This window comes from Cuculus canorus, chromosome Z, assembly GCF_017976375.1.
Source record: "Cuculus canorus isolate bCucCan1 chromosome Z, bCucCan1.pri, whole genome shotgun sequence".
NCBI lineage: Eukaryota > Metazoa > Chordata > Aves > Cuculiformes > Cuculidae > Cuculus > Cuculus canorus.
The window spans coordinates 19,117,749-19,144,347 of NC_071441.1; the positions used below are offsets into that span (position 1 = coordinate 19,117,749).

General features: G+C 36.8%; 1 protein-coding gene across 2 annotated transcripts in view; it reads left to right on the forward strand.

The window, feature by feature from the left end:
• Positions 1-26,599, forward strand: part of RIC1 (RIC1 homolog, RAB6A GEF complex partner 1) — a 50,835-nt gene that overhangs the window by 13,643 nt on the left and 10,593 nt on the right. The window contains exons 3-18 of one of the 2 annotated variants that reach the window (XM_009571616.2): positions 736-812; positions 12,795-12,902; positions 14,000-14,142; positions 14,359-14,495; positions 15,471-15,562; positions 16,613-16,701; positions 17,699-17,843; positions 18,354-18,402; positions 19,448-19,600; positions 19,942-20,142; positions 21,371-21,409; positions 21,676-21,786; positions 22,382-22,471; positions 23,063-23,223; positions 24,227-24,365; positions 26,470-26,586. In XM_009571616.2, coding sequence (XP_009569911.2) covers positions 736-812; positions 12,795-12,902; positions 14,000-14,142; positions 14,359-14,495; positions 15,471-15,562; positions 16,613-16,701; positions 17,699-17,843; positions 18,354-18,402; positions 19,448-19,600; positions 19,942-20,142; positions 21,371-21,409; positions 21,676-21,786; positions 22,382-22,471; positions 23,063-23,223; positions 24,227-24,365; positions 26,470-26,586 — 1,851 coding nt within the window. The remainder of the gene's footprint in view (positions 1-735; positions 813-12,794; positions 12,903-13,999; positions 14,143-14,358; positions 14,496-15,470; positions 15,563-16,612; positions 16,702-17,698; positions 17,844-18,353; positions 18,403-19,447; positions 19,601-19,941; positions 20,143-21,370; positions 21,410-21,675; positions 21,787-22,381; positions 22,472-23,062; positions 23,224-24,226; positions 24,366-26,469; positions 26,587-26,599) is intronic. The other variant, XM_054054042.1, reaches the window with a different exon arrangement.

Here is a 26,599-nt window from a genome sequence, read left to right on the forward strand (position 1 = left end):
AACAACTGACCTAATTGGTTGCCAGCACATTCTGTGCTTATACGAACACTGGATCAGTTTCTAGTCATCACTGGCATATCTGATAACTAAATGATTTATATTTGTTCTCTGAATGGTGTTATAATTTGAAGTGTGTCTTACCGAATGAGAGAATATGAGTTAGGTTGCGTTACAGTAGAATATAGTAGAATTTCTTTCAGACACTGGAAGATTTTGAGAAGGTGTTGTGGTATCTAAAGATACTGTGTGACACGATTTTTTGAAAACTACCTGGATGACCAATGTCAAGAGGCAGTGCTTAACATCCTTGTACTCTGTAGCGTCTACATGTGTTCAAACACCTGGAGGCCTTGTGCTGAAGACTTACTGCCTTCTACGTGCTTTCTGCGTTAATTGTCTTTGTTGGTGAGAGTTCAGTACCCAGTTTCTATATCTCTGATGTAGCTGTCTTGTTTTATGCGTTCTTGTGAATCAGGAAGATTTCTGTTGGGCACATACATCAACAATGCTGGTTTTCCATTTTTCTACCTACTGAGTGATCTATCGAGTGGGCTTTAAGGGTTAGTATGGATTTTGTCTGGAATTAATTGCCAATATTTTAATATATCTGAAACTTAATATGAATGCATATTTATGTTCAATGTATGAAACTTACATAGAAATCTCAAGAGTCTGTATAGGTTTTACTCATGCAGATAAGACCAGATGTATATCTTACCAGTGTTTCTCTTTCAGACTGCAAATGGATACATCTTGTTTTTTGAAATCCCATCAGCAAGAGACAGATATCTTTATGAGCCAATTTATCCCAAGTAAGTATTTTAAACTTCCTTTGCATTCCCACAGTGTGCAAAAGTATCACAGAATCACAGAATCACAGAATCACAAGGTTGGAAAGGACCCATTGGATCATCGAGTCCAACCATTCCTAACACTCCCTAAACCATGTCCCTAAGCACTTCATCCACCCGTTCCTTAAACACCTCCAGGGAAGGTGACTCGACCACCTCCCTGGGCAGCCTGTTCCAGTAGCCAATGACTCTTACTGTGAAGAATTTTTTTCTGATATCCAACCTGAACCTCCCCTGACGGAGCTTCAGGCCATTCCCTCTTGTCCTGTCCTCTGTCACTTGGGAGAAGAGGCCAGCTCGCTCCTCTCCACAACCTCCTTTCAGGTAGTTGTAGAGAGTAATAAGGTCTCCCCTCAGTCTCCTCTTCTCCAGGCTAAACAACCCCAGCTCTCTCAGCCGCTCTTTGTATGACTTGTTCTCCAGCCCCCTCACCAGCTTTGTTGCTCTTCTCTGGACACGCCCCAGAGCCTCAACATCCTTCTTGTGGTGAGGGGTCCAGAACTGAACACAGGATTTGAGGTGTGATCTCACCAGTGCTGAGTACAGGGACAGAATCACCTCCCTGGACCTGCTGGTGACCCCATTTCTGATACAAGCCAAGATGCCATTGGCCTTCTTGGCCACCTGGGCACACTGCTGGCTCATATTCAGTTGGCTGTCAACCAACACCCCAGGTCCTTCTCTTCCGTGCAGCTCTCCAGCCATTCTTCCCCCAGTCTGTAGCGCTGCATAGGGTTGTTGTGCCCCAAGTGCAGGACCCGGCATTTGGCCTTGTTAAACCTCATCCCATTGGTCTCGGCCCAGCAGTCCAGCCTGTTCAGATCCCTTTGCAGAGCCTCCCTACCCTCCAGCAGATCGACACTTCCTCCCAGCTTAGTGTCATCTGCAAACTTGCTGAGGGTGCACTCAATGCCTTCATCCAGGTCATTGATAAAGACATTGAACAGAGCTGGACCCAGTACTGAGCCCTGAGGAACTCCACTTGTGACTGGCCTCCAGCTGGAGTTAACTCCATTGACCACCACTCTCTGGGCCTGACCATCCAACCAGTTTTCAACCCAGGAGAGTGTACGCCTGTCCAGGCCAGAGGCTGACAGTTTCTGCAGCAGAATGCTGTGAGAAACTGTGTCGAAGGCTTTACTGAAGTCCAAGAAGACTACATCCACAGCCTTTCCCCCATCCAGTAGTATGACTAGGCAAGTCCTAAGCAGATTTTACGATAAAGAATATTTCTTTCTAAAGTATGTTTTAAAACTTCATAAGTATATGAAGCATCATTCCTGTGAGTTAGTCAGATCAGAGGAGAAATAGATTTAATTGGTTTGCTGTGTGCTTGTAAGACTCCCTGGGTGCATCTTTCAACCTCTCAAAAAACTAAGTAGCAAGGTTAAAATTATCTGTAGTTTTGTAATTCATAGTATCCTGTTGAATTCATGATCTGTAACGAGTTTTAATAATTCCTTATGAATAACTCAGTTGAATAAGCCATATTCCTTAGGAGCTGTTAGGATGCAATTTTTCAATAAATTAATCTTCACCCCCTAACTTTTGTAATAACTTAGAGACTTTTGAAACAAGTGGAAATAAAGTCTCAATATTTTCTAAAGTCTGTGAACCATTATGATTAAGAATATACAAGTATTTTAGTTGCAGTGTGTTATACTGTCATTATAATATTTTCTTTATTATCAGTGGCACAATACATTTTATGTGTTACAATGTGACTTTATGTTGGATGTATTTGTGATTGACTCAGTTGACTTCAAGTAGGATTTGGTCAGAAGGGAAAATATAAGTAAAATAAAACCTCAAGGCGTGTATTTATATTTGCATTTGTTTAGATCGGCAGAATCTGTAGTAGTTGTTTAGATCGAATTTATCCGCAGGAGTAATAAAGCACTCTTGATTTCTTACTGGCTAGAAACTGCTTTTTTTGTTTATACATCTCTGCATATACCTTCGTGTTATGTTAATGCTTGTCAAGTTAAGGGTTTTTGTAGTTATAAAATGAGTTGAAGTTGATTGATGAGTGTTTCCAAATGGAGATGTCTGTGAGGAAATCATCTTGATTTTTTTGAACCATAACTATTAAACCATAAACATAGATTAAAAAAATCAGGTCTTCACAAAATTAAATTTTAAATTATTCTTTTACAAGTGCTCATAGGAAGAAATTACTTGTCAGGTAGTAAATGATTTCAGAGTGAATTCTTGCTTCACTGAGTGGAAAATTCTGCATGCATTGCTACTGTAGTGCATCTTATGGCCTCTGAAATAATCCTCAAAGCTCTGGAATTAAATGGAATTGGTGTTGCAACTTCCTTGTCTATTTTTGAAAAACTGAAGAGTAAGGTAGCCAAGTTGTATTACGTTACTTGCCTTTTCTGAGACCTGACTAGCATTGTTCAAACTGACTTCTCATATTGGACTTGCTGTCATCAGAAAAAAACAATAATTAAAAAAAAAAAGCAGCCTGTTGCTGGAACTTGTCAAAATAAATAAAGGGATAGTCTAATAAATAAAGGGATAGTCTATCTTCAGCTGCAGATAATGCAAAAGACTAAACATTGGTTTATGGTGTATTCTTTTTGTTCTATTTGGAAAAGTTGTTTTTGGTTGGTTTTTTTTAAAATCTGAAAATATGTAAAATATGCATAAAATAAGAGTTAAGCTTTGGAAGGTTTGTTTAGGCATGCCACTGGTAGGATGGTTTGAAAATATCTATTAAGTAGTTGATTATCCAGTCTAATATTATATAGAACATTAGTAATTGATTTGTGTTATCAACTAAAAGCGTGTATTCTATGAAGAAGTCTTTCTGTTAGCTGTGTGTTGAATGGTCAGGATTTCGAGATGTATTTGTATAGCCCATATGGGTATGATGCTGATTCTGTGGATGAATAAGACAAGGTGTTTATCCCTAGCGTGTTTGTGATAGGTTGCTCACAGCCTGCTAAGGCTATTGCATGTGCTTAACTTAAAGAAGATGAATGGTCTCACTGAATTTACTGGGATTACTACTCTGTCTTTATTTAGCCCTCAATTTTGAAAACCTTTATAAAATTGCTATTGTTCTGGTTATATTAGACCGAAAGAAGGATGCAAGCGTTGTGTGTGAATCATGCCCGCTGTGACTAATGAAAAATTATTCTATAAGCTGTCATAATGGGATTAGCTCTTTTTTGGTACAGATAAAATGCACTGCCTGTTGGCACTTTTACTGATCACTTTGTAGGTCAGAATACTAAAACAAACAAATAAGCAAAAACCCAACCCAAAATTAAGAAATGGACAAACTGAACCAAAACCCAGAATTTGAAGTTTTAACTTTCTTCTGGCGTATATTCATTTTCCGAAGACATTATTTTGATGAAGTGCTGGGATTTCATTTCTACCGAACTGAGCAATACCAAATTAATGTTGCTAACTCTGATGGCCATTGGGAGGCCTCGTATGTGACTTGCCTTGTGCATGAAAGGGGGCATGAGTTTACTGCCTTCTCCCACTGTAGCAGTGTGTTCTTGGCTCCTTCCTCTATTTTGGCAGCAATGATTGTGCAGCTGTGCCTTAAATAAAGTTGAGTTGCTGACCCAATGGGAAAACTAAACCTACCCATCTCCTTTCTTTACTCCTTCCCATCCCCTTCCCTGGATTCCAGTAGCTTAGCTTGCAAGTTGGCATGTGAAAGGCTGGTGTGAGAAAGTGGTGACCTTGAATTAACAGTCAGTAGCAGCACTGGAAAGAATATGGAGCGACTGCTCAGTGATACTCACGTGATAATTCTCCTATGATAGTTATCTCCTATCTGATAATATCTCCTATGATAGCAAGCAATAAATTAATTGCTTGCAACATTTTAATTCTCATGCAAATATTAATTACGTCTTGTCCAGCTCTGTCTTATGTGGTTATTTACCAGTGTTAGGCAAAGTGAGTGTGGGGGGGGTGGCGGTGGGGTGATTTTTGCAAGGCGTAAAGATGTAAGGGTATCCTTGTATTGTAGTGGTGTGACAGGACACCTGCTGTAAACAAGTCAGTAAAAGCAGTGAAATGGATGGACAAAATGTTCAAATGTAGGTCCCCACACTTTGTGTGCTTGAGGCAAAAGTCTTTTTTTGTCTAACCATTCTTCTGGGACACCTTCACAACATACCAAAAAGCTAAGAGATGTGCTAGAATATTGTCAGTTGTGGGGCTTTTTTTTTTTGGGGTTGTTTTTTTTTTATTTGTTTAGGTTAGCTAGTGAGCACACTTCTGTCAGTGCTCCTAAAAGTTCAATCTAATGTTGATAAACTGTCCATATCTGCCAACTTCTTGTAAATTGAATGGAGCCTATTCTCTAGTATCCTTTTTTTTTTGAGTGATAATGGCCAGTCCTGACAGAAAACATTGAATCGTAGTGACTTTAAAAAGGAAGAGTCTCTTAATGCAGCTTAAGCTTGAGCAGAGTTCTTAAGCAGTGTAGGTCAGGGTAGTGAGGTGGTAGTGCACCTGGAGGACACACCAGTAGCATCCTCAGTTGTGCTGCAATCCAGATTGCAGCAAGATTATCTATTTAGTCAATATCCTGAAGTTGAACTTGCAGATAGGTTTGATCCCACACGAGTTAAAACATTGAGAAGGTTTGTGTGTAAGGTATGTCAGCTTAGCTCTCTTTTAAATGAAATGTGACTATTTTACTGTAAGTAAAAAAAAAAAAAAATGGAATGTCAGAAAAGTGAGTGATAAGGTATATGATAGACAGACACTTTCTTGCTTTCTTGACCTCGGTTATTTTTGCAGTTGTCCAAATTGGGTTGCTGGTAGCTGCAGCAAAGTTACAGCTTTTTGTGATATTGGTATTCCTTTTAAATAATGGCTTTAAAATTTGCATGATAATGTCTTAGCCTTGATTTGAAGAAAAGGACTAAAAAAAGTGGCTGAAAATAAAAATCACTCCTCATTCATCCATATAGGAGAGGAATGTTTGTGGAGAAGAGGTACAGTCCTTCCAGTTTGTAGTTGTTACTACACAGAGTTGTTACTGTATACGCCTGTGGAGCAAGGTGATTCGGAAGAGCCGTGCCTGTATTTGACCTGTTAACAGAACTGTTCTAGCATGCAGTTACTGTGTAAACTGTAATTACACTTGCAGGAGTTCTTTGCTGGTACCTTGAACTAAATGCTTCAGGTTAAAAAAGAAACTAAACAAAACTCAAACAAAAAAAACATGCAAAAGCAACTGCATGGGAATCAACAGAAACACTTTTACTCTTTAACTCGGTATGCATTGCAGTGTATCTAATCACAGTATGATTTTTTTTTTTTAGAGCCAAGTCTCTTTCTTGTCACGCAATCTAGTCAACATAAGTTTAGTATAACAGTTAAAGTGCAAGTTGAGGCTAAGCTTTCATCGAGTTTGAATGCAAGAGTCTCTGCTTATCTTCTAGCAGTGTAGAGAGTAAGGCTAACTGAACTCCCCCTGCTTTTGTTTGTTTAAAAACAGGCAGAATCAGAGCCTAGGACGTTGATTTCCTGTTTAAAAATGCCTGTGTGGAATGACTTCCTCCTTTTTGTGGCAGCCTATTGTAATTGTCTTTATATTCTGAAATTCTGTGTTTTAATGGAAGTGATGGCCCACAAAGCCTTTTAAGTTTGTTCTATCAATATCTGAGGGCATAGCTCTTAAAGAATTGAGAATATATAAAGTACATAAAGATGATTGAGCAGGAAATTACTTTTAAACGCTATTTTATACCTCTAGAGCTTAAATCAGTTTATAATATACTAGTGTAGGTACAGTAAGGGTTAAGAAAGTGACCTGGTCAACGTTATGCACATTTAATGTAAAATCTGTTATTAGGTTAATGTGATAAAACAAGCACTCATATCATAAGTACAGTGTTCTATCATGAATTCTGAGTATTTATATTTATATACATATAAGAAAGGTAAATTTTTGCTGGAATCAATTGATCAGCTTTGTCAGATGGTGCTTCAGGAATGTTATCAATTGCAGTTGTTCCGTTGAAAGAAATATTTCTGGCTCTGTTGATATTTGGCTAGGAATTGCTCGTCTGTTCCTGGATTGAACAAACATTCGTGGTCAATAAAAATCTAAGATATTCCGCTCAATTTGTTAGAAGAAAAACAGAAAAAAAACCCGCCAGTAAATGTGTATTTTTATTTTTTTTTTTAAATTGAGCCAGAATAGTCTGCAGCTTCATTCCAGTGCTTAGAGACTTGGCTTCAGTTCAGAGCAGACTTGGAAGAGAATTTATATTGGCTATTAGCCCATGTTCTGGGATACTTCACTGCGGTGAGCACAAGTACAGAGTCCTGCTTTGATGAGTTCTGTCTAACTTTACCACCGTATTACAAAAGTCATTACAAAAAGCATGAAGAAAATGCACGTGTGGTAAGATGATAGAACAGTAGTATAAGAGTAATTCACCTGTACTCTCCAGAAAATAGGCAGTGTGTACAAGCAGATTTGCAGGTTTATAGGCTGTGGTGAAATATGGTAATAATTTTTGAGGAGTTCCCAAAAGAGTTTGTTTAGGTGTTCGTTTGTTTCACACTGTCATCTAGAGGCGTCCCTGTACTCAACTGTTAGTTATTTCTGTTTAGACTTTTGGCAAGGAAAGTGAGTTTTGTGCCTTGAAGAAACAATGTGCAGTGACTTAATACCTTTAAAAAAGACAAAACCTAGACAAATTTATGTGGCTAATAATGTGGTAATTTAAGATTCTTTTGCCTCATATTTCTTTATATCTTCAAGTGGAACCTGCATTTGGGAGAGGGATGGGGAGATGATATGAATGTTGTGTAAGTTTACACTGAGATCTCGATCGTGTAAGTTCTTAAGTACCTGAAAATGCCTTGAAAATTGAAGTTGTTTTTTAAGGTGAACAAACTGGTGTTTACATCCTAGTTTGCAATGCTATATTGTTGCTTATTCATCTTGTTACTGTATTCATGTCCTATTCTTTCTGGAACTTCTCAAAGCTTTTTCCTTTTTTATAGCAAGATGGTTTATAGGTGCTATAAATTACCTCATCAATAGGGATTTTTTTTTCCTGATTCAGTAGAGTTAAGATTAGTGTGTACGAAGGTTTGCACTTTAAACTTTGCAAGGGTAACTAACAAGGAATACAGTTAAATTACTTACTAAATTTTGTTCTAGCTTGTGCTAGATTTTTAACAGTGTGGTTTTCTTCATAAGTATAAGTTGTACTTGGCATTGGTTGGAAAATCTTTAAAGCTAGATTAGTTGTAGATTTTTTTATTAACAGTTATGTCACTTGCTAGTTCTTGATGTGGTTCCGGAGGTTTAAAATGTCATCAAGAAATTTTTGCAACTGGAATAATAATTTGGTAAACCATTTACATGAATAGTTGATTAAATACTCACTAGTTATTTGTCTTCTCAAACTGCAGAGACCTGTTATTACTCAGTTGCGTAGAAAAAGCTGTACTAAAAATTACTTTTCCAAACCCTTATTCATTCTTTGTAGTTGTTTCCATAGCCTGTCTTTAATTTTTTGTTTGTACAGCTCTTACCAGTTAGTGTGCGTATAGCTCTGGATCCAGCTGGATGTATTTCTTCCTCTGGTGGCTGCCTGCTGTGTATGGGGGAGAGATGCAGGTTTAGGGGTGAGAAGGAGCAAATTATAAAGTCCTGAAGTATATTCTTCCTCTTTCTGCTATTAACTTCCTAACTATTTCTTAGTTGCTTCTGCTAGCTGTGACTAAGTCTGGTAATGATATTTCTGAGTGAGTTTTATCTGTGGAGCATGCTGTATTACTTAACCTCTGCTCATATAGTGGAGGACATAAGCACAGTACTGTGCTGCTAGAAAAATTAGCTGGCTGGTGTCCAGTTTCCTTGCTGAACCTCCTCCTGCCACCAATAAGAAACTCCAAGGAAATTCTTCCTCTCAGGCCAGGCCGGGTTGGCTGACTATGTTTTTGTATGGTGCTGCCTCTTTCTTGAATTTAGGATGCTTGATATTTATTTGGGTTTTTAACAGGAGGCTGGGGGTGGGTTTAAATACACTTCTCCATTTTCTCATTGTTGCATCTTGCATCATAATGTAAGCTTTCTTCTGATGTCTTTTTTCTAAATAGAATCAACGTTACTTCTGGTGCCAGTTGTTCTCTTGTGAGAAGATCAATTGAATACAAAAAATCATGCCTTCATTTAGCAGTTCATTTTTTTTATAGGCTTTTCTTTCATTTTGTGGACATTAGGTTAGAACTGAGCAGCAGGAGAAGGTTAATGTGAGGTAGGTTTAGAGAGTTGGGAGCTTGGAGGAAGAGGGTAACACCTTAAGGTAGACTTCTGTTTGCCTTTCTCCTTTACCCTTGCTTAAAAGATGACTCATGAGATACAGTTACATAGACTTTGAAACTGTGAAAAACATTTTGTTACATCATATAGTGCTCTGTTTTCTGAGAAGGTTGCTCATAAAAGGCTAAATAGGGAAAAGAGGATGAAGCTGGTGATTTAAGAGATACACCTTGATCTTAAGTACAGGATCTGAAATTTCCCCATAAATCTTGCATTCTACTTTTAAAAAAACAGCCTAGCTTTCCTAAACTTTCCATGTTTGGAGTTTTCTTGGATTGCAGATTTTATTTACGGATTTTAGTTACATTAACAGATACTGTGTGAATAGAAGTGATTATATTTGTTTCAACATGTAGCTGGTGTATCACTGAAATGTGTCCATTACTCTCAATTCTTGAGAAACTGAGTTACTTAAATTTTGGCTACAACCCTAGCAGATGCTGATGTGGCAACTGAGACCAAACATTCTTTCCTGCTTCTGTCAGCATTGCACATTCTTCGTTTAAAGGTCAAAGTAACTTAACTAGTATGGATGACTCATGCAGATGTGGACTATATGAACACAGTGTACTTTTGATTGCACCCCCTTTGCACCCAGAGCAAGGGTTTCTTTTTGAATTTTTTTTTCATGGTAAAACTAGCAGATGTGATCTGTTTGGACGTATGTAAAGCCTTTGACACTGTCCCCCACAACATCCTTCTGTCTAGTTGGAAGGAGAGATGGATTGGATGGATGGAATGTTTGGTGAATAAGAAATTGTTTGGATGGTTGTGTTCAGAGAGTAGCGGTCAGCAGCTTGATGTCCAGATGAGGATCCATTGCAAGTGGTGTCCTTCAGGGGTCTGTACTGGAACCAGTGTTGTTCAATATAGAATCATAGAATCACTAGGTTGGAAAGGACCAACTGGATCATCGAGTCCAATCATTCCTAACAATCCCTAAACCATGCCCCTCAGCACCTCATCCACCCGTCCCTTAAATACCTCCAGGGAAGGTGACTAAACCACCTCCCTGGGCAGCCTATTCCAGCGACCCTTTCCATGAAAAAATTTTTCCTGATGTCCAGCCTGAACCTCCCTGGCAGAGCTTGAGGTCATTCCCTCTTGTCCTGTCCCCTGTCACTTGGGACAAGAGGCCAGCTCCCTCCTCTCCACAACCTCCTTTCGTCACCTCCTGGGCAGACTGATCTGGTGGGAGGTGTCCCTGCCCATGGCAGGGTGTTGGAACTAGATGATCTTTAAGGTTCCTTCCAACTCAAACTGTTCTATGATTCTGTTATTCTGATATGATGGAATCACAGGCAGTGAATTACAGTATTGACATTTTGGTGTTTCGGTCAGGATGATAATGCGTTAATGGAAAAAAGACATACTCTGCAGATAGTAACAAATTTGCTGAAACTCATGAAACTGAAAATACTCTAATATTCTTGAGAGTATTTTAATCAAAGATGTTTAAAAAAGAAGACGGCCTGCTCACATGGAGACTTAAAATTTCTCTTCCAGAAAAAGATGTCTTTTAAGCTATGTTGTTCCCATTTTGGCTTTACAGTTTGTACTCTGCAGGAATGCTGTGTTTATACTTGCCTGTGTACCTCAGTCAATTGGAACACGCATGTTATGTGATGTACTATATGTATATAGCCATAATTTTTATGCATTACACAACCATTTTCTCTCAGTTGTAGTCGTTTACTTGCATGTTTTAGTTGTGCCATTGATTCTTGATAACCCGAAGTCATTTGATCTTCCTTGGGAATGTACTATCTGGACCTGTATGACCACTTGGGTGGGAAGGCATGTCTGCAGTCACCTGGGGGTTTGTAAATATTTTGCCAGCCCCCAGGTGCCACATTGTGGGTTGTGACATAGAGATTAGAATGAATTAATTCTGTATGATTTATTTATTTTTCTTATCTGTGAAATCACTGACTCTAAAAGATACCAGGCCAAATCAGGTAAATTTGGCTTCATGAACTTGAAGAAATGCAGTCTCATTTACTGTTTAAAAAAAAACCCACAGAACTGCCACAATGCTAGTTTTAAGTAGTCACCCTTTATTATTATTATTATTATTATTATTATTATTATTATTATTATTTCCAGCCTTCTGTCAGGCTATGACAGCCAGCTTACATGAGGGGCTATTATTTTCCTAAACAAATGTATTTTATAATAAAATGTCTTTTGAGATGCAAAGCAAACATTTTAATAATTTAAGTATGTACAAGTTACCACTTCTGCGTGGTAGATTAACTTTACAGTAATTTTTCTCATTTTTTCACTGTAGTCCTTCATGCTAACACAGGTTTATTCTCTAAAGATGTTACTACTCCCATGTGCTAACTCCAGAGTGTCAAAAGTTGCTTTGTTCTTGTCTTACCTAGCATATATCTTTGTCCTTGTGGTTTTTTTTCTATAAATCTTAAGGGAATTAAGGCACTGAGATAACAAAGACAGGAAAGAGATTGAGGTATCCTTGTGTCAAACTTATCTAAAACTGCAGCTGCGTTGGTTTCTGTATGTCTTGGGCAGTTTCACTGGTTAGTATAAAATAAATATTAATAAAATTAATATTTATTAATTTTATTAATAAATATTAATAAAATAAAAGTAGTGTTTCGTCAGTTTAAATCCAGATAAACATGACATATGATAGATTTGTGTATGTACGTATTGTTTCTCAGTAATGAAGTTACACAAAACTCTTAACTTGTCTGCAATGCCTGTTTCATGCATAGTCTACTTTGCTAGCAAAATGACATGGATGAGCTGGATGACATTAAAATATTTGTGATTATTGGCCAGTTTTCATTTAAAAAAGTAGAACAGTGAAATGCGTGGCACATCTAATAACCCAGACAAATAAGAAGTACTTTAATGATGCTGTACTGAGTTTTAAAATAACTGCATTTCATGAGAGGATGAAATTTGAAATTTAAAATAAGGAAACTAAAAATTTGAAGCTTTCTACATCTAGAAGTCAGTACTGTGTAACAATCTGTTTGAAGGAAGAGAATGTCAACTCTTTTCTTACTACTTCTTAGGTTTATTCTTAATTTGCTATAATGAGATGCATTCTTATGAATTACAGTTATAAATGTCCTCCTGTTGGGTTGCGCATGCTGAATTAATAGTATGAACATTGATCTAGCAAAAGGAACTGAAGAAACCTTAACATTTTACAGTCTATAATATCTGTAACCATTTTGGCAAAAGAAAGAAATGGAGACACTTAAATATTCAACACATTTAATAAATGAGAACAACTGATATACCATTTTATTGAATCAGAATTTGCATTAAGATACATGACTTATTTTAGGATTACTAAAATGTGCTACGCAGTTATTGCAATGTTTGTTCTCTATTCATTGTCTTGTGTTGCTTACATATTCTTTATAGGCATATAGGATTATAAGATTGACTAAGTTTTTTGCGCTGAAATTATGTCCTAAATACTAAGTGCTGCTTATGCCAGGTTCCACATGAGTATCTGCTATATATATATATATGGGGGGGAAACCACCACAAGGAATGTAAGTCAGTAACTCTTGTGCCTTTTGAGGACCATCTGTTGTTTGAGTTGCAGTATTTCTCTTTTATTTTAGAGGAAGCCTGCATCTGAAGGGAACCCCACATTATAAGGAAGAACAGTGCGCTCCTTCACTAAATCTAGAAATGAAGAAAGTGCTGGACTTGCAGGCCTCTATTACATGGTATGCTCTCTTGTCGTGTCTTAAGAGTTCTGCATGTATAAGTTACTTGTTAAATAGTGGGGGAAAACTGCAGGGAGAAAATCTTCTAGGAAGTTTTTAGACTTAGCAATGGTAAGGACTAATAGTTGCTAATAGCGAGTTAGTAAGTTGAAGGATGCGAAACAGTAAACTGTTGTTTAAGTGATCTTTCTGTGCTTGGCTGTCCTGTACTTTTGGCATATGGAAGTATATAGCACACGTGTTCAGTGTTACATTATGCTACCGTGATTGTGTTTGTTATTGTGCTTGAAGTGTGGATTAGAGATTTCATGGAGATATAGGTACATAAGAGCAAAACTATTAGTAGTATTTCAGCATTTCTCCAGCTGCCTGCAGAAGATCCCTGTTTGTCCTGGAAAAACTTTTTGTTTACCTCTTCCTTTTTTTTGCAGTGATTGCCTTCCCTGTACATTAGCTTTGAACATGCTAAGTACACGTGTATGAAAAATTGGTGAAATAGTGTAATATTAGTGTGGAAAAGTAACTAAATGTAGTTTGGGAAGAGGCCCCATGGGAGAAAATGGATATCGGAAGAAGTGCAGTATGTACTGGAAAAAGCTATTCTGGGAAGATGCAAATTATCTGCATGCAAATAGATTAATAGGAATTTTCAGAATTTTGGAGATGTGTGGTGAAGGATTTAGGATAAGTCTAATTTCTGCTTTGGCCACAGATTAGAAAATATTGTTGACTAGGCGATATTGGTAATTCTCTAGGGTAGATGAAGAATTGCTTGTTGTCAGCAATGTCTTAAGGATGGTCGAAAGTATTGAAATGATCTTCAGCAGTTCATATACCACCTAAACAATTACTTTAAAGATACAGACCTGTTCATGTGCTCTCATTCCTGGTGAAAAATAGAGACATATACCATATTTTGTGAATTTGATACCCTTACTGTCTAGAGGATGTAGGCACTTAGTTTGTAACATATTTGGTGTAGCGTCTCAACACAGTTGCTTATACAAGAGGCAGTGTTATGCTGTTTGTCATGTTGTTTTCTCTGTGGTATTGATGTAAGATGCAGTTTTTTGGGGAATAACAAATAAATTTGTTAGTTTGCAGTCCACATTAGAGGATCTACTTGTTGCTACTGCTGATGGATTTCTCCATCTTGTTCACTGGGATGGTATGACCAATGGAAGGAAGGCCATCAACCTATGTACAGTTCCATTTTCTGTGGACCTGCAGTCTTCTCGAGGTAAGTTTTGGAGGGTTTTTACTTGTGATAGCTGGTGAAATACTGTCTAATTTTCACTATGTTCTCAAGCATAGGTGAAAAAAATATGCCTTTTGTAAATGTGAACAAAGTAGCCTGTTTAAATTTGGTTTTGATGGGAAGTAATAAGTAAACAACTGAAGTCTCTTGGCTTGCTATGTTTGTTGACATATTTTTAAATTACTGGTATTTTCTCAGCAGGTTCATTTTTGGGCTTTGAAGATGTTTACATCAGAGATATGGAATACTGTGCCACGCTCGATGGTTTTGCTGTTGTTTTTAATGATGGGAGAGTTGGTTTCATTACACCAATGTCAAGTAGATTCACTGCTGAGGTATATTTCCTTTAATATTTCTAAGATGCACTCTACAATAAATGGGGGGGGGGGGTGTCTGCATTTCAATTAGCTTTCTACTTTAAATGCTGTTCAGCTGCAAAGAAATTAAAATTTAGCAGCTGCTTAGATAACAGAAGAAAAAGACTGTATTTCACACCTAATTTGAAATAGACTGCTTTAGTGTTAGTACTTGTCTATGAGAGGGCATAATTGATAGTAGATACAAATTTTTATTTATTGCTTCAAGATGTCATTATAGTTCTGAGGTCTTCTTACTGTTTCTGTAACAGACTTCTGTTGCTGGCTAGAGGTGGGTTGGTAAGTGGTTTCTCCAATGGCAAAGTATTTCTGGTGTTTGGCTGTAATCAAGTCTTACTCTTCTCATAGTGACAAGCTTACCTCAGAATTTATTTCAAAGGAATCTTTTCCGAGTTATGTATTTTCTACCTGGAATTCAGCCTACAATCTGGAGTACAGTTTGTCATTAGTTCTTTGTTTTAATTACAGAAAAACCCAGAAGAATTTGTGTTGTCTGTCCCAAACTCCATCACACACTTCGATGTGATCACTATCAATGATTTCGAGCTGTTCCTGGAATTTGTTTTCCTGTTTTGTCTCCATCTTTAGATGGAGTACCACTTACTGATTTTTATGCAGTATTGGGGATATTTTCACCTTAGAGGTGTTGGTTTGCTTTGGTTATTCAGAGCTCTGATAAATAGTTTCCTTACCTACTAAGATCTTTCCATAATTTTTATTAAGAACAATGAAACCATTTTTACATATACTGGATTTTGTTCATGTCAGCCATGTCAGTTAATCTTGACATTTGCAATAGAAATTGCCTGAGGTGATGGAGGTCAACTGGCAGATCTGTAATATGCTGTACATGGGTAGCACATGGGTAGAAGCTGACTATCGTGAATAAAAACACTGTTTAACTAAAAATTCCATTAATTCCTTTCATTACAGCAGCTCCATGGTGTTTGGGCACAGGATGTGATTGATGGAACTTGTGTGGCAGTAAATAACAAGTACAGGCTAATGGCATTTGGATGTGCTAAGTAAGTTTTCTAAGGCTGTGTTCAGTGGGGAAGGAGAATTATTTAATTATAAAGCTTGAGGACTAGTTTCTTCTTACCAAGTTGTGTTGCAAGTGCTGTAAAGATGAAAGATGATAAGTCTTCCTAGAGATGGTATAGTCTGCTTCACTAAGAAGGTAGATGTGAAGAGGAAAGAAATGTTTGCCTGCTTGAACTGCAGTTGGAATTGATACTTGCTGTTCAGCTCTGGAAAGAAATAAAAAGGTGGCTGGACCAGTAGGAAGGTTTAGAAAGTGCTACTGTCCCAGTTAATCTCAAAGCAGAATTATAATTCAGTTTTAAGCAATTAATTGTAATAATATTGGACAAGAATCAGCTCTTAGCACACTCATGAGAAAAGTCTCTGAAGTGTTGATTTGGTCAGGAAAAACATTGTATGTTTGAGTAACTATGAATATTTATAAATCAAATTGCAAAAGTGTTTTGCTTACTGCTTCAAGACAGTTGTTCCCATATAATACCACTTTATCAGGTCTTACTAGAGTACAGCTGATTTTTTAAAATTATATTTTACTTGGATTTTTGAGCATTTCAAAACATCTGTGTGGTTTAGTCTTCAACTATCTTAAGAAATGGTATTCTTGGTTGTAGTAGCTATGCAATGTGTCGATGTTTGCCTCAGAAACAGGATATTTGTTATAATTCCTTTATTTTGGTATGCATTAGTATACTCCTGATGAAACTATAGCATTGAGTGAATACTGACTTCCTTCATGGATTATATTGCAAGTGGAAGCCATATATGCATGTGAACTACGTGTGTGTATATTTTCAGAGAGTGAAATAGTCTTAGTGTATTGTTTATTACGGGACTGATGTTTAGGGTCTCCCCTGCTTTCGGGAAATTATCTTATAAGTTTGTTTAATGAAGTTAATTTGAGTGTTACTTTACACGATGTTTCTGTTCTAAATAAATTGGCACTGGTGAGAGAAAACAGCTTTTATTAACCTTTTGAAACTGTTGAGAAATCTAAACTTCCTGTAGTCTAAAGCATATGTCATCTCTTGCAGTGGCTCTGTGCAGGTTTATACAATAGATACCACCACAGGCGCCATGCAGTTTTCTCATAAATTGGAGCTGACACCAAAACAATATCCTGGTGAGCTAATTTTATTGCTAGAATTTTTCAGGTGTTTAAAGGGTGTTAAAATGTTTTTATCTTTGACTATTTGACAGCTGTTTTTTGTTTGCATTAATAGTGATGGTATTGGTATTTACTCTTTAATGTTTGTATTAATTTACTGTTGTGAGTGTGTGTTCTTCCGGCTGCTTGCTTGTAGCTGACTTTTGAATGTTTCATATGTGAGGGTCTGGGTTGTAGGTTTTTTTTTACTAAATCCGAATCTGCATTAGTGGTTCATGGGCAGCGCTGCTTCTGGTTGTTCTGTTTAAATGCTGCAGATCCTAGTAGTTCCCACGTGTATTCTTGAGGTTATTTTTCCATTACTTATCTGAGAAAATGGGAGATTATTGTCAAAACTAACAGTCAATATAATAGAGGTGTGAATTAATTTGAAACAACTGTTTTATTTGGGGTACATAAAAAAATTGAGTAATCCAGCATCCTGCCTGAACTGCAGGGAACAAAACTTCAGTGGAATTTTTCATGTAGTAGTAATGAGTATTGTGCGCTTGAGAATGAAGAACGTATGAAGTCAGTAAATTGTGGTCTCAACTGAAAATATATGTGCCTGTTAGCTGTCAACAACAACAAGAAAAATAAAAAACAATAATTTTACGGTTGTGCTAAATGCCGAAGGAAGAGGTTTCAAGGTTGATTATAAAATTATCTTTTGTCCTACAAATCATTTCAACGAATTGCAGGTCTGTAGTTGTGTTATAGCATCGTGTATTTCTGGCCTGTTTTCATGTAATCTTAGTTTCCTACAAGACCAAACATGTATTGGAAAGAAAATATGAATTCTTCATTTGCTGCTTATTCATTTTCAGATGTTCAGTTTGATGAATGAAACAAAGAAATGATCAGAAAAATAAAATACTTTTTTCATATACTTTTTCTTCTAGTCTCGTGGTGGAAGCTGTTGAAGGGCATTTGATGTTTTTCTTATGCTATTTTATTGTCTGGTTTTAAACAGATATTTGGAATAAAACAGGACCTGTTAAACTAATCAGATGGTCACCTGATAGCTGTGTTGTGATGGTGACCTGGGAATGTGGAGGCTTGTCCTTGTGGAGTGTTTTTGGTGCTCAGCTTATCTGTACTTTAGGAGGTGATTTTGCGTGAGTATCTTTAATAAAATTGTAAAATGTTTTATTAGAAACTTTTTCTAATGAAAAGCATTTAGTTTGAAATCAGATCACTTAATTAGCTCTTTAAGATATTTTTCCTTATACATTGGAATTATTGAATAATATTTTGGAAAGGATAGTTTAAATATAAATGAAATTTATATTTAAATAAATGAATTATTTTCTTTTTGTAGAGGTTGTTTGGGCCATAAATACAAATTATGCTTAAGGCACGTTTTCACAAGTACTGAAATATTAAAATTCCCTCAGTGCCAGTGTATATTTGCTGAAAGTGTGCTAACATCCAGAAATCACACTTTAGACCGCTTATGCTAGACATCTGGCAGCTGACCTTTTAGGCAGTATCATGGATCAAACAGGCTTTGTAGTTTGAGGTGACGTTCACTGTAGAACCGTATAACAATACAAAGATAAGAAAACTAATTTCTTATTTTGATGAAGTTATTTTTAAATTCAAACTATTTCTGTTCCCTTTTCAAGGTATCAGTCTGATGGTGCCAAAAAGGACCCTCTAAAGATCAGTTCTATGGTAAACACAAACATAAAAATACTGTAATAGAATTGCTTATCATTTTCTCAATTATTTTTAGTAAAATAGATTTTTCAGAAAATCAAATGGACTTTCTTTAGCTTTATTGCTTTTGAAGTGTAAGATGCCTTTACTACGCTTCCTAACATCAATGTTATATTGAAGAAAGAGGGAAAAGAGGAGAGACTATTTTTTTTTTTATTCTTCATGTGTTTGCCTGATCAGGAACACTTGTTTTTCCTTAATCTCATCTTTTTAATCCCGTGCTGTATTTCATAGTACAAAGAGATGCAAACTGATGGTAATTGTAAACTTTTTTCCCTAAAATTACTAGATTACCTTTAGCTGTTGAAGTAGCATAACTCAGAATATAAATTTAAGAGAAGCTCAGCTACTGTTGTTGTAACACAAACTAATTAACATGAAATCCTGGTAGTGTGTCAAATCAGTAGATGTTGATAAATATCAAATACAGTCTTCAAATCCAGTTTTACAAATCATGTTGAGTTTGGTACCATGCTTCTAAAACGTGATTTTATTCTGTATAGCCTAGTTGCTATGAAGAGTGGCAATTTTAAGCATGCACCCCAAGTTAGTGTATGTATTTGCAAGGACAGTACAATGTGCCTTAAAAAACCCTACAGACTGAAATTCTGATACCATTGAATTTAACGAACAACAACTGATGTAATTTTGGGAATCATAATTTTTTCACACCTGATTCGGTTTGTGGCTTTTTTGTTAGTTGCTTTAAGCTGCAGACTAGACAGTCTTCATTACTGATGTGGATGTCTTACATAGTTACTTTTCATTTAATCAATGCTTTTAAAGGAAAATAATTTAAGCTAGATTCTGGGTGTTCTTTGTGGGTTTTATTGCTGTGGGTTATTTATTCTTGTGATGATACATTTTTAAAACATCAAACTGTGTGTTTGTTTACTAGGCTCATGTCTATCACTAGAGCAGTTACAGTAAGTTTCTTATTTACTGAGAATAAATAGTATTGGTTTGGGGTTGTTGTTATTGTTATTGTTTTTACATTCAGACCTGGGGATCAGAAGGGTATCATCTGTGGGTTATTGATGGGAATTCTGCTTCAAACCTGAAACCTGAAAGAGATGCAAATAATGAAGCTCGCCAGTTTGGTATTCTGCAGTTTCATTTCATCAAGAGTGCACTCACTGTTAATCCTTGTATGGTAAGCTTTTCCTTGATAAATATCCTTATTTTAGAGCGTATTTCCAGTTTTCAGGTGACCTCTGAGATATTCTCTTAACAAGTTTTAAATTTATTGTGCAGCCATTAGATTGGTCTTCCTTTTCTATCATGGAGACTTTAAAATGGTACTTTGAAAATATTGTTATGCAATACTGTAACATCAAACAGACTAGTACATAGTGATACAAAAACTAAGAACTGCCTTAATTCTTTTTTAAAAAATATCATTTACGTATAAGCTTTTAATATCTTGATCATGAATTTTCCTTTGTTTTCTGAACATAGAGTTCAAGTTTGCTTTTTGTTTTGTTTTTAATGTAGAGTAACCAGGAACAAGTCCTCCTTCAAGGAGAAGACCGCTTGTATTTGAACTGTGGAGATGCAACACAGGCTCAGAGCCCCAGAAATACATCACACTCTGAACATAAGCCTACCAGGGAAAGAGGCCCATTTTCAGATGGCAGTTTAGATTCTCAGGGTTTAAGCACTTTACTAGGACACAGGCATTGGCATGTTGTACAGGTAATTGTTACTGGTTGTCCATGTGCTCTGTGCTTGCAAGAGTGTATAGGACTGGAATTTGCAGCTGATTTTGTCATTCTTTGCCATATCCTTTTCCTCTGGTATGGGGTCATTGTCTTTTTATGGCCTCTGGGGTTTCCCCTGGTAAAGGTTTTTTATTGCCAAATGGCTTTAAGTATATTCAACTGATGAGTACAGCCTTCTGACTTTGGCTGTATTTTCAAGCATTCTTGATGGCATCTGCTTAAGCATGTAATTGAAACTTCACAATATCAAGCTTGTGGTAGAGAAATTATTTCCAGGGGTAGTAAAGGCACAGATTCTACTTTCTCTGTAATACAGAGGGAAAAATTAAGTAACTTTTAATCTCTAATTTTAGCATTTCTTCTACCATGCTTGAATTTGTAGATATTTTTTTGTAAAAGTCCTCAAGATGTTATTTTTCACATACTGCATGAAATGGTATTATTAAACAGGATTTGACTCTTGACATTTATGTTGGCTTATAGATACTGTTGAATTTCCACTTAGCTGACCAGGTAGCTCTTCTGTCTTCTGAAACTGGTGTAGGAGGAGTAAATCCCTATTATGTGTGGGAGTAAAATTAACGTAATTGGTATTACTGTAAGGAGCGATATACCCATGGAAACACCTGCTAGCTAGGTAATGAGGACACTTACTTCCGTGTGTCAGACCAAGGACTGGCATTTGAACCTGGATTTGCATCAGCCCATGTGACATAACCCAAGATCAAGATTTAATTTGACGTATGCCAGTCAAGTGCTCTCATAACAAGACTTTTGGATGTGCTGTAGTGTATTTCTAATAAGATAAGAAATTTTATCCCAACACTGAAATGTGTTCCTGAATATTGTGTTTATTAAAACTTGTATGGTCCCATGAAAGGTTCTGGTGGAGGAGAAGTACCTACGGAAGGAGAAGAGCAAATTTTAACTATTAGCGTGTAGTGTAATATTAGCTGGTTATGTCATTAATGCATTCCTATATTTCTTGTACTAAAAACAGGCTAGGAGTTAAGCTTCAGTAACTCTCTTGGGGAGGAAAAAGGCAATTGTATTTAAAAAAGAAATCCCAACATTAAAAACCTTCAAGCTAGTGTTTTGGAAAAACATGGACATTATACAAATTCCTTAAAGCATTATACTACTTTAATGGTGCTTAGTATAGTTCTGTAAGTTTGTTTGTTTCTCTCTCTTTTTTTTTTTAGATTCATAGTACGTATTTAGAGAGCAACTGGCCTATAAGGGTGAGTTGTTTTAAGAAATGTTTTCACTTCTTTAAAAATACAGTGTTTTTTTTTAACTGTCTCTTAGTGTTGAATGAGCTCAGGAGCTTGAAATCATTGTTTTAAATTACTGAAAGAAGAATATGTTTTGGGCAGTAAAGTAGAAAACATGAAGATGCTTTACAACTTTAGGCTCTTGACATTCTATTGCCTTGTAGGGATGTACTTGCACAGGATATATCATTTAAGTAAGTTCCTGAAGGTCTGGATTTTTTCTCTTTGAGCAGTTTTCAGCTATTGACAAGCTCGGACAGAATGTAGCTGTTGTTGGCAAGTTTGGTTTTGCACATTATTCTTTACTCACCAAAAAATGGAAGCTGTTTGGAAACATTACCCAGGTGAGGGGTTATGGTACTTTATTCAGGTGTACTGGGGAGTTGTATTTGTTGGAATATGACTCTAGGGAAAATTAAAAAAAAATATTTTTTTTCAAATAACCTGTACGCGTGGGATTAGGGCTGCTGATTTTGCAAGTGTTTTTCATAAAATGGCTGCAACTCTTACCTTGTGGCTTTGGCACAGTAATTTCTGTCTGATTATTAAAAGGTTTCTAAATCTGAGTGACTGTAGTCAGACACTTAATCCCATATGTCTTGTCTGAGAGTCTGTGTGAAATGTAGCTTTGGGTGCCAAGCGTGTAAATTCTGGCCAGGAACAGAAAGCTAATTTGAGAGAGTTCAGGGGTGCCAGCAGCATAAGACACTGTGGAGCGGTGTTTTGTCCTCCACATATTGTTCTTTAGTACTTTGACTTTTTTAAACAGCAACAACTTCATATTGTCTTGGCTTAAATTGTCTTGCCAATATCTGTAAGGGTTATAAGAGATTATGCATGATTTTTGGTAATTATTGATAGAATTTAGGTGTATGTGTGTAGATGTATGCAAGTGTAAGTGTATATGTATGTATATAATTTCTTGGTTTTTTTTTTCAGGAGCAAAATATGATGGTGACGGGGGGCTTAGCATGGTGGAATGACTTCATTGTTCTTGCATGTTATAATTTAAATGATCATCAGGAAGAGGTGAGATATTTTTCAAAGTAAATAAACAATCTTTAGAATAACTGATCTGTTACACAGTAGTATTATAAATTCAAAAGGTTCGATACATAGGTGGATTTTGGTCATGTTCAGAAATTCTTTATTAATATGTAAGTAATACTTTGCAGAGAAGTATATTATTGCTATTAAAAACTATTTTCTGCTGGTTACCATGAATCTACTTACTGTTCTGGAAACTATGTGACATTTTTGCATGTTAGCATGAAGCCTGTCTGGTAATATCTCATTATGGTATTTTGGGACACTTTTGTAAGTTTTTTAATAAAGTGGGCAGAAGAGTTTTACTTACTCTTTGCTTCTTAAAACTAATCAATAAAAGTCCTTTGTTTTGTTTGTTGTTCAGTAGTTCAGATTTGGCTGTACTGCTCTTTACCTGCTTTGGACACAATAATATAATGCAATGGATAAAATGTTTAATGAAACAAAAACCCAGTAGTGTAGAAATCCCTGACATCCATTCCACAAAAAAAAAGATAATAATGACATGGAATTACTTTTAGCTTGTTGGTAATCAGGAGGAGCTGTGTTCAAACTACTCCTTTTCCCTTGTAGCTGAGAATCTACCTGCGAACGTCTAATCTTGACAATGCATTTGCACACATCACCAAAGTGCAAGCAGACACGTTGCTCCTGAGTGTCTTCCGGGACATCGTGATATTGTTCAGAGCAGATTGTTCTATTTGCCTTTACAGTATTCAGAGAAGGCCTGAAGGGTGAGTATCAGTATTTAAATGCTTTTCTTGATATGTACTTGTAAATCTGTTCTCAGTCTGAGTAAATTCTTAGGATAATATAAACTTGTTTGATGACTTGTGGGGTCAGCTTTTTCAAATACAGAAGGGTAGGTGTTATCTGTAGCCACAAGTGATGGTCCATGAGTGTTGACACTCGCATGCATGCAGGTACACAAGTTAGGTGGTGACTGAAGTATGCACGCTTCCAGCTGTCTGTACAAATGTTCTAGCTCATAGGATCTTGAACCTGGATGTAAGTAGAAAAAAGAGGTACTAAAAGGCACCCACTTATTTGAATATTTATAATAAAAAGTGTTCCTAACATTAGAAGCAGGTATTGGTGGAGGTGGTGGCGGAGTAGCAGAACTGAAGAGAGAAAAAGATTGGTCTGTGGTGTGGTTGCGGGGAGTTATTTTGGTGAAAAATAAGTAGCCACATAAGAGCCAGATACTTTCAGATAGTTAAGATTAGTAAACATAAGGAGGAGATAAAGATTCCCAGATAGTTTTTGAAGTGCCTAATCAGGTGATTTTTTTTCGTACAGTTATGGTATCTTGGTTTCAGCAGGGAAGAACCTGTATTTTTTTCAGCAGAAAGCAAGCTGTTGATCTGCTTTAGAGGAAAATATTTTCAATTCTTTTCAAAGAAAATTCCAACAAAATCCAAACCCTGGAATTGCCTTATTGAAAAGTGGATAGAATAAACTTTATTCTGAAGTATCTGATGTTGTCTTCTACCAACTCTGCCCACTTCTGTCCATAGCTGTATTCTCCAAAACTATCAAGATAAAGTAGCCCAGCTTAGGTCTATCTGGTAACTTTATGTAGAGTAGATATGTGGGCCTGTCAAAGGAAAGTAAGTAATTTTGGTCCATAGAGTAAACTGCTGAGATTAAATTACTTATTTTCACTAGGCTTACTTCAAGATATTAATTTTATGTTACTATTTTAAAATTGCTAAACATTGTCATCTTTCCTTTCAGTCTTAACCCTACTGCCACTATTCAAGTTCTTCAAGAAGTGTCCATGTCTCGGTACATCCCTCATCCTTTCCTTGTAGTGTCTGTTACATTGACATCGGTGAGGACAGAGACTGGTATCACCTTAAAGATGCCTCAGCAGGTAACAGGCTTATAGTGCTCAAAATTTAAAAGAATCAGTGCCTGCATTTGTTAGCTTAGCCCTCAGAGATTACCTGTCTGATAAATGAATCGTAAGTCAGTGGCTCTTCTATGTGTTATAATACAGAATGTGTGTTATTATCTAAGGCTTGTTACATAGACATTTTATGTGTGAATGGGGGAGGCAGAGGACATAAGCTCCAAACTCTTACTTTTATTTCCTATGCTTCCTTGTCATCTTGTTAAGTTTGGAGCCAAATCTTGGAAGACAAATTAAACTTAGCTATGTCAAGGGTGTGTTTGTCAAGGGTGTTAATTGTGCATTAAACCTGAACACCACCACAGTCCATGGCATTAGGAAGTGCCTTTCTTCCAGCAGCAGGTCTTTTACTCAAAGAATCACAGAATCGTTCAGTTTGGAAGAGACCTTTAAGATCATTGAATCCAATGGTAAACCTAACACTGCCAAGTCCCCCACTAAACCATATCCCTAAGTGCCACACCTACGTGTCTTACAAATATTTCCAGGGACGGCACCTTAGTCACTTCCCTGGGCTTGACAACACTTTCAGTGAGGTAATATTTCCTAATATCTGAATAAACAGAAAGAAGGAAAAGATGACATGTGTTACTTCTAGTCAGTCTTCTACTACACTAAAATAAAGCAAGACAATCTCTCCTACTAATTATATCAGGAGATGATCCAAAAGTGAAAGAAGATGCAGATGTGAAGGTGAAGCCCTGTCAGCTCTAAGAAACCCTTCTGGTCACTGAAAGCACGGTGGAAAAAGGACTCGGATTTTCGTTGTTTCTTGTGTAAACAAACTAAGCTTAACTGTTTTAAGTAGCTGCAGTATGAAGCATGCTTTCTCATCAGAGCTGCCATCTTGAACTAGTTGGGAAGTTGCGTTGTCTCTGAGGCAGGCCTGTAGACATGTGAAAGTGCATGTTTTTCTCCATATACCAAAGCCACTGGCAGATACGAAAGCGGTGGCACAGATTTGAAGTCTGAAGGTTTGTGTTTGCTACCTTCAGTTCATTCTAATTTAGTGTCCCACAACTTCAGTTCATTCTAATTTAGTGTCCCACAATACTGCACGTGCGTAAAAGGCAAGAGGCTTTTGGTGTTCTAGTCCATCTTGCTGTTGAGACAGTGTTGTTGTTTCTGAACTACTTGACCTATGGTCTTTCCTAATTTCTTGAGAAAAAGTTACAGTAACACTTTAGAGCTCTAGTAAGATTTAAACTTGCTTCAGACTGAGCAAATATTATCTCTTTTCTTTTTAACTAAGAGCCTATGTCCTCAAACTTTGCCAATCCTCCTGATCAAAAGAACATATTAATGTTAGTGCTGAATATAACACTGTTCCGTAGGCAAAGCAATGTGTCTGACCTGACAGAGCGTGTCCGCTGTTTCAATGTTATAAGCTACTGGTGACCTTAACCCTCAATGCTGCAAACTTTACCATACAGGCCTTCTGCCCATGTATTTTAAAACTGAACTTCATGCACAGCATGGTATTCGCTCCTGTGACTTGGTTTAAAATTAAAATGAAGATACTCCGAAATAAATCTCTGGAAAGAATACCTTACTTTCTAACTATACCTAACTAGAAGTATTTTTCACTAACTGCAGCTTCTTAAAAGTTCAAGCAGCTCTACAAGTCTGGCTAAACGTTTTTGGGGTCAACTCTTTTTAGCTTGTGTGTACCACTGTCTTTGCAGTCAGATACTGCCAGTCATATCGTGGTGATAATGATTAGAATGTAAAGCTTTATTTTTCTTAAAATATTGGTATCTTGCCCCTGCCAGCAGGCACAGTTTGAAAACGTCCACATCAGATAAACATGTGGAATGAGTTTAGTGAACCCAAACCCTTTCCATATTCACCCCTTTTCACAAGAAATACATAAATTAATCCATCTGTAGGTACTCAGTTCTGCTTTATTTTTCTGAGTCCTTCGGCACTGAATTTAGTTGTTCGTCATCTCTGTATGGCAGTGCAGTAAATTTACTGTTTTGATTCTGGGTTTGTACTGTGCTTGTGGGTAAAATGATGCATTCAAAAAGCTTAAATAATTTGCACGATACTCTTCTACCCTTAGGCTTGTGAGGCTGAAAGTATTATGCTAAACTTGGCAGGACAGCTCATCATGTTGCAAAGGGATCGATCTGGACCTCAGATACGAGATAAGGATAGTAATCCTAATCAAAGAAAGCATGTGAGTAAATATA